The 8,634-nt window shown below is 42.3% G+C and overlaps 1 protein-coding gene across 1 annotated transcript in view; it reads right to left on the bottom strand.

Moving 5' to 3' along the window:
- mrps23 (mitochondrial ribosomal protein S23) overlaps positions 1–8,013 on the bottom strand; it is a 10,223-nt gene extending 2,210 nt beyond the window's left edge. The window contains exons 1-3 of the mRNA XM_024280383.2: positions 7,855–8,013; positions 1,155–1,334; positions 911–988 (exon numbers count right to left, since the gene is read on the bottom strand). Of these exons, the coding sequence (XP_024136151.1) occupies positions 911–988; positions 1,155–1,334; positions 7,855–7,979 (383 nt within the window). The 5' untranslated portion in view covers positions 7,980–8,013. The remainder of the gene's footprint in view (positions 1–910; positions 989–1,154; positions 1,335–7,854) is intronic.
- Between the last annotated feature and the right edge of the window lie 621 nt (positions 8,014–8,634).

Genomic DNA, 8,634 nt, shown 5'->3' with positions numbered 1-8,634 from the left:
CCCCCTCTCAGTCTGGGCTCCTAGAATCAGCCGCTCCGTAAGAAGAAGAAGCGCGGCTCTTCCGGGGGTTTCTCCCGTGTTAATTTAAAACGAATGTTTATCGCAATAGAATCATTTCACTATCGGAAAAAGGTAATATCGCAATAACGATAATTATCGTTTTATCGCCCAGCCCTACTTGAACAACAGATAAATATCAGGAAAAATAATTATGGTCATCAAGAAGATGTTTAAAAAAAGTATCAGAGCAAGAATTGTTATTCTGACCAATAGAATGACTAATAACATAATGACATAATAACATAATACTAATAATGAGTGATCAATACATTCAATCATTGGTTTCTCAGAGTTCTTGATAAAATAATCAAAGCTAACATCAAAATGCTCTTTCATTGATTTACAATCCTTTCCAACTGCGGTCAAATGAGCCGCCGTTCACATTTCCGTGGTCACATCAAGAAGCTCCGTGGAGTCTGGTGGAGATTTTCCAGCGTTCTCAGTCCTGCTACCGTAAGTATTGGATGAAACTCACACCAAAAATCCAGTGATGCTGATTTGACCACAGAAATGTGAACGGCGGCTCATTTGACTGCAGTCAATGTGAAGATACCATCTTCTCTTCTCCAGAACCTGAACTAGACACTAGGAACAGATGAGGGTTTAGTGCATGTGCAGCAGAGCTGTTGATGGAAAGAAGATCATTCATTCAAACAGAGTCTGTCCAAGACAGTTTGATTGATTTAAAAGGAGAAATACTCGGAAATGATTTCTTATTACATTGTTCTCTTTCAGAGGAAAAAATGACACATAGACATGATAAAAACTCTAAAAAACAGGATTTTCATTGGAGGGGGACTTTAAGCACCAAGTTGGTTCAAAAATCAGCCCTCTGACAACAGACACCTACCTCTGACAGGTGGATACAAAGTTCGGTTTGGACAGGTCAAGGGGCCGAGAGCCCATCCCATACTGCTCATAGAACTTCCTGAAACACAAAAAACCAGAGATGAGACGCGTATGACCCAGAGCTCAGCCTGCCTCCAATCAGTAGCCTCTCACATGGCTGCAGTACGGATTTAGCAGTGAGGGCTGACAGAATCAACACGTGGACAGAAACCTGACATCTCTGGGAACAATGGTGAAATGCTTACGCTCTGACTTCATCCTCTCTGTAGAAGATCTCAGGAACGGAGTCCTGCTTGTTGACTGCAGGTCTGAACTGCTTCTTCACATACAGCGGCTCTCTCTTTGGGGGAAAGGCCTCGTACACGTCATACCAGATGGGTTTGTCGGCCTTCTGTATCACGCCAGAGCGCATCAGGTCTCGAACCCTGCAAACAACCACATTCAGGACCACTCACAATCAATCACAGCAGCAAGTGGGGATTCTGGAAGATTCTTTCAGGAGACGGAGCAATGGATCCACCTGGAGGTTGAAACCCACCCAGGAGTCTACAAACTCTGCTGCTGAGGCAAGGGTGTGAGAAGGCCAGAAACATGATATCAGAAAGTCTCAAACTTCAGCAAAGACCCAGGTTTCAGAGCAGATTGGAACGTGACCCTGGCTATGAGGCTTAAGCTCTGCAGGAAAGAGCTGGGCTGCAGGGGTTCTGGACTTGGGCTGCCATAATTAGTTTATTATTCAACAACTAATTTAATAGTTAGCTAGCTGTTTCTTTCTTCCTGTCTTTAAAAGAAAAAATGTATTTCAAAATTACGGTGCACACTTTCAAACGCTGCATCTGCCATTCTCTTTGACACACATGTGCAGTGGTGCTAACCAGGGTAAGTAATGATGTCACAGGGAGTTTGAGGAAGGCTCGGGGACCATAATAACATGTTAGTGGAGCTTGAAAGTGTGAAATATAAAAAAATGGAAAAGAAAAAAAGTGTCCAGTGCAATCTCTGCAAAGCAGAACTCGTGTTCCACGGCAGAACTTTGGTGATGGATGAACATCTGAAGAGGAAGAACGTTGTGACGGAGTATGACCACGCTGAAGAGAAAGCTTTGTCTAGCTAATCTAAGGTAACAAACAGAAAGCAAAAAAAAAAAAAGCTGAAAGATATGATCCTCTAAAACGATGCCTCATTTGATTTAATCTTGTTTTAACACCAGAAACTAATGAAGGAAAGAAGCTGCATGACTGATTCAAAGTTAGAAAACTATCTTAAATGTCTTTATTTTTAGTTAGTTTAAAGCCAATGATGGTTAAGATGTGTGCTCTACACCCAGTTTACGCATGACACAATGAGTTGACTAACCGAAAAAATAATTTGTGATTAGTCGACTATTAAAATAATGGTTTGTGGCAGCCCTAGTCTGGAGAGGTGAAGGCCTCTGAAGGCTTTGTGGATTAGAGTTCAATCTCTGATCAAAATAACACGTTCTGAGCAACACATGCAGACGGAGCATCTGGCAGGTGTCAGATTGATTCTGCAGCAGGATGCAGAGGCAGAACATCTAGATCAGGGGTCTGTAGCCATTAACAGTAGAAGAGCCATTTGGTCCAGCTTTTTATGGACCAAAACCCAGTCAGAGCCTCACCTCATAGTTAGAAAAACACTTTATGTTTTTGTGACTGTTAATCCATTAATTTACACCAGGGGGCTCCAAACTACGGCCCGCGAGCCAGATCCGGCCCTCCTCGACATTTGGTCTGGCCCCCCAAATGCTATCAAAGACAGATAATTTTTTTCCCCCTCAATCTGGTCGATTGAGACCCACATAAAACGTGACTTTATTCCACCCTTCTGCAATCTGAACTATAATGGGAGAAGATAGAATATTTATTGGTTTAACCCTTTAATACTGGAGCTCCAGTGTTTATGTTCTTTGATCTGCTGTAACTTCTCAACCGTTAACACGATCAATGTAATTCCAGTAGATTCTTAAGGAGAAAAGCGGCTCGTCAAGCTGCTTTTCAGCAACATTGAAGGGTTTTTTCTCCAAAGAGAATTTGGTGGCAGCCGCCACCGGCTAATTTACAAGCGCCACCAATTCCTGCTGTTTAATCGAACACATGATCAACTGTTCCCAAGCTGCTCTTACAGTCATTTGTAACTGCAGTTACACATACCCACCAGTTAGGTGAGTGGCACTGTGTCCAAATTAGCGCATGAAAAAGCCATTAATTTCCACTCAAATCCGGTTTTAAATGTAAATAAAAGCAGAAAAAAGATGAACAAATCACATTTGGGCACATTTCTCCGTGAAACACACGGATACTGATGACAACGCAATCAAAACGGGTGAGTATTAGGGGTGTAACAGATCACGGACAATCCATGGTCCATACGGATCCACAGTTCGGGCCACACGCTTACCGCGGATCACCCCCTCAACTGTGCGTGCTGTGTTCCTCGCGCGCGCATTATTTAAATAGTCTTTGTTTTAGCAGTTGCTTTTTGACGGTTATCCAAAACATGAAGCTCCCGACGCGTGTTGGAGGAGCTTGCATCCAAAATTTTTCTTGAGCTCGTCATTGAGGACATGCATACTGAGAGATCGCGTTTATTTATTTTGAAGAGCTGAATATAAGCATCAGTGCATGTCTGCGTCTCTGGGTTCAGAGCAGCAGCTATCCCGCAGCCGCCGCTCTGCTACAAGCACTGTTAGGGAAGGCAGTATGGCAAGCCAAAAGGATCAAAAATCGCTTGGAAAAGCGGGCATGGCAGCGTCTCACCTGCACATGTACCACGGATAATAATAATTATTTTAAATATTTAAATGTTCCCAGTTAGTTTCAATACTACAATTACTACAGAAAATGATGAAAGTTTATTTTTAACTTTTTCATTTATGATTTAATTTAGATATTGAGGTAGGGGCAAGGGAAAAATGGCATATTGATCATTCTTTTCTCTCAGTTTGTGTAGATTTGGTCTCCAGACATGTAAATCAAAATCAAAAACTACAGTTTTTATTTACATTTTTGTTTATGTTCAAAGTTCAAGGATCTGTGAATGTATATTCATGCCTTGAAGTACTTTATATATGCTTTCTCATATATATGTTTTAAAGCTTTTTCAAAAAAGTAATTGTAGGCCTGTATCTTCTTGTTTTTTTTCCTGTTGTTTTATTCACCTTTTACTGATCTGAAAAATAAGCTGAACTGTGACTCTAAAACTGTGACATGATCAGAACCGTGAGTTTTGTGATCCAAAACACCCCTAGGAGTATTGTTTCTTCTATAACCGTGTACATCTAGCTGTACGAAAATAGATAAATCTTTATTCCACCTTGAGTCATGTTAGTCAAATGTATTAGTTTTACAGGTACGGAAAATTGTAAAATAAGTGACTTTTTTTTTTTTAATAAAGGAAGAGGACAAACCTGACAGGTGGAGTGTAGTCACATTAAACTGGATGTCTGTTGTAAAGTTACAATTGATGGTCCTAACCAAGAGGTTTTTGACTACCAAGAGTGTCTGAAAAGGTTTTATAAGATGAAACATCGACGAATCAAATGCTCTGCTACAGACTGTTCACTGTACAAATAAGTAGCTGAGCGGTAATCAGTAGATGTTTGTTGTACAATCCCATGTTCAGTAAATGTCCATGGATCTGTTAGTTGCCATGAGGCGTTATTTACTAAGAAGCACCAAGAAGAAAATAGAAAAATAAACTTCAAATGAAAGAATACAAATTTTTCCTTTAATTATGCAAATATACCTGCTAAAATAGTCAATTTGTAATGCATTTGATCGGGGGAGCAAAAGTTAAGGTACGAGTCTGAGGACGCGATGAGACATCACCACCACCTCAGTTTAAGCCAGGAAAAACCCTGCATTACAGCTTATATTTCTAATATTCAAAATCTGTCCTATAGGAAATGAATGAGAGAATCTTTAAATTTCTATATTTCAAATTCCCCCTTCAACAATTTTTTAAATTTTCTTTAAACGTTCCCAGTGGATCCTAAGCAGAGGTCCTATAAACAAAGCAGCGCTGCTGCTGCAGCTCGCCGTTCCTCCGTGGTTTGGATCAAACGCGGACAGCATATTTCAGACAGCTGATGGGATTTTAATTTCGGTTTCTTTTTAAATACGTGAGACCAACTTAAAAAAGAATCCTGTCTAGGACACACTTAAAGGCCTTGTGCGGTGAAAATCGTGATTTTTCTTAAACTGCCATAAAACATTAGCATTTATGTCACAAATGAACCCCCGTATAATTATTTTGTCACCCGCGGCCCCGTGCACTCTCTTCAAGCGTTCAAAGATAGCGCGGTCGCTCAGATTTTGGGCAGCCACAGATAAGTAGGTCATAGGTCGTGTGACGTCAGTACAGGAACATCCAGCTAGATCCGCTAGTGTTGTGATGACTTTCTGGGCATGGAATTACTTAACATAATAGAATTTGGACTGCCGTGGATTTGGGGATTCGAACGGGATAATGGTGAATAGGAGTGTGGTATTTGAGTGCAGTAATGTGCCGAAGAAGGGGGTCTCCCTTCATGAATTTCCCGTTTCAATAAAGGAGAGGGGCGCTCCCCGGTCAGGGGGAGGCTCTGAGCCCTCCCCGGCCCTCCGGAGGAGGAACGCGGGGGGGTGAACGGGCACCTGGCGGGCGCGCGCCGGACGGCCAGGGTGAGGCCGCCGCCCCGCGCTGAGGGGGGTTTGCGGTTCCGAGGAAACCGGACCGGGCATGGGGGGGCGCCGTGGGTTCGCCGGACGGTCGTCCGACGCCAGCAGTCGAGCCCGCATGAAGGGTTTTTACTCCCTCCCGGGGCCATCTGGAAAGAGGACCCGAGCGGGGGTTGGTTGCGGGCAGGCAAGGGAGGGCGGCGGGGGAGCGAGCCCACCCGTCGCCGCAGCAGCAGCAGACCCTCGTCCGGGTCCTCCTCCAGCACCGAGGCCTGTGGCGGACCCGGGCGGGGGGGCTCCGTCCACCTCGGCCCTGGAGGAGGACGACAAAGGACGCTCAGCAGCGGCGCCTTTTCTTTTCCGGTAATGATCCTTCCGCAGGTTCACCTACGGAAACCTTGTTACGACTTTTACTTCCTCTAAATAGTCAAGTTTGATCGTCTTCTCGGCGCCATCGCTGTATGAGTTTTCACCATCGTCATCCGAAGTCCCCGTATCCTCAGATGAGGAAACCTCCGGTTCAAACTGGTAGGGCTGTACACCCTCCGAACCCTGTGTCGATAAAATTTCCGTGTTTGATGAAGGCTCATCACCTTCATCCAAAGAAATATCCGCTAAATCGTGGTCTACGTCGCTTCCCAAACCGTCCGCCATTGTTGTTTACACTCTGGGATCCCTGAAGTGACGTCAAGCGCAGCCCCCGCCCATCACCACCTATTGCCCAAATTTGAAGCTGTGCACGACCATAAAATTATCAATAAAATCGTGCTGGATCATTTTAAGTGAATATTTTTATCAGATTCGTTTTCCAAGTTCCATTGACTTTCTAAATTTAAAAAAAAAAATTGCCACTGCATGAGGCCTTTAAAATACAAGCGGGCTATGCAAAAACTAGTTTTTTGTTTGTATCCTAAGTTCAAAGATATTTTATTTTATATAAATAGACCTCAATGATCAGATGTTTTGATGTAATATATATGAGAGTATATATCTGCTTTGAAGAACTGTATATATGTATGGCACTTTACAAAAGAGTAATTTTAGGCTTTTATCTCGTTGTTTTTTTCCTGTTTTTTACTTTTCCCTGATCTGAAAAATGATCCAAACCGTAACTCTAAAACCTTCACATGATCCGAACCGTGAGTATTATGATCCTTTACACCCCAATTTTTTATGCTAATTCAGAGTTTAGCTTATATTTTAGCAACAGGCAAATATTTTTCACAAGTTTAGTTTACTGAGGAATTTTAGGCTACTTTGGAGCTCAGCTAGTATAAAAGCAGCAAGCTAGGTATTTTGACCAATTTTACATCTACTCAGGTTTTTGGGGGGGCTAACTTGGAGTTTAGCTCACATTTAAGCAATACTCTGAATATTTTTTTCAAAATTGGCACACGTTAGAGATTTTTAGGCAATTTTTCTGCAATTTTTTTAACCGAAATTTATGTCAACTTCATCGCTCTTTCATAATACTTTAACAAAATTTCCAGTCTTTTAGCAAATGTAACACTTTGCAAATAGATTTTGCATTTTCAGCACATCCCTAAAGCAATTATAGTAAATTGTGTGACCTTCTTTACAAAAAAGCTTTAGCATCTTCAACGACTACCTTCAGCAAAAAACATTCACAATAGCATTTAAAGTTTGGCTGTGCGGATTTCTGTAAAACCTAAATGTCTACGTTTAGGCTGGGATCTTTGCACTTTTAGCCTACAAACTGATCCCGGCCCACATCAGAGAAGAAAACGGTTATGTGGCCCTCACAAAGAAAAGTTTGAGGACCCCTGATTTATATTGATACTTTTTTAATATATACATATGCAGTAAGATAACGTCACTCAAATGATAAATCCCTTTGTTAGTAGAGTAAGCCTTGTACAATGGAGGCAGAGCCTCAGGTTGCAGCCCCCTGATAGAGTATTAGATAAAAGTGAGACTGTCAATGAGCAAACCTCTGGACAAATGCTAAAGCAGTCTCACATGTGGAGGTTGGTAGCATGATTACAGCCTGCAGAAGACCACGTGATGCTTCCCAAACACGACAGTGGACGTGTGAGGCCAAACCCACGCGGGAAAGTACATGAATAAACGTTCAGATTCACGTTAAAGTAAAAACAGTCATATTTACACATTGAAACGACGTTTGACCTAAATAAACCCTGTTTATGTATTTTACCGGCAAAGCCAGAGCAGGTTCGGTTCGGCTCAGACCGCCATTTTCGCCCCCCTCGTAAAGTGAACAAGCAGGAAAAGGCAGTAATCTCACCTGCTGAACACGGTACCGAACCGCTCCAGTCTGCTGCCCGCCATCTCACCTCCAGAACCGTCACCTCCAGAACCGTCACCTTCCTGTTCTGCACTCTTCTTCTGCGGTGAGGAGGCCACGAGCATGCTCGCTAGCGCCGCCCGCCGGACGGGACAGCGCCCACGTTTGGGTCTCGTTTTTAGGAAGCGCTAACCTTCCGCCTACCGGAAGATGATGGAGAGAAATTTGATTTGTGTGAATGCTGAGGCAGTATATTTGGATTTTTGTGTACATGTTACACTGGAATCTTTTTTTCAATGTCGTATTGCGAGGAATAGTTCTTACTACTTGTAGATCCGTGTTTTTCAACCTTTTTTTGAGCCAAGGTACACTTGAAACTGGACAAAAATCAAAAGACACACAGCAACCAAATTTATGAAAAAAGAGAAACTCTGTGGTCTGTGTTGCTGCACAATCCCTCCATCATGTCGCATGCATCTGTGGCAATAATCGAGACATGAAAAATTTGAAGTTGCTGCTGTTTTTTTTAAAAGTTTTATTGGTTTTTCTTTTTGTCTAAAACAGAAATGTAACTTTAACAAAAATGTTTTATTTCACCTGAGCACATGTGTCAGCTCACCTTCACACTAATAGTACGCGTGATAATAGTATGCGTGACAGAATGAAGGCTTTACATGTGGGTTTATATAAGTGTGTGGGTGAACTTCAGTTGTATTGTGTACATTTAGACTAGTTTAAATGTGAAGACTATCTTAGCCAACAGGTATGTTTGTAATCGTT

This window comes from Oryzias melastigma, linkage group LG20 (assembly GCF_002922805.2).
Source record: "Oryzias melastigma strain HK-1 linkage group LG20, ASM292280v2, whole genome shotgun sequence".
NCBI lineage: Eukaryota > Metazoa > Chordata > Actinopteri > Beloniformes > Adrianichthyidae > Oryzias > Oryzias melastigma.
The sequence above is the reverse complement of the archived record's forward strand: the minus strand, read 5'-3'. Positions and strand labels throughout refer to the sequence as shown.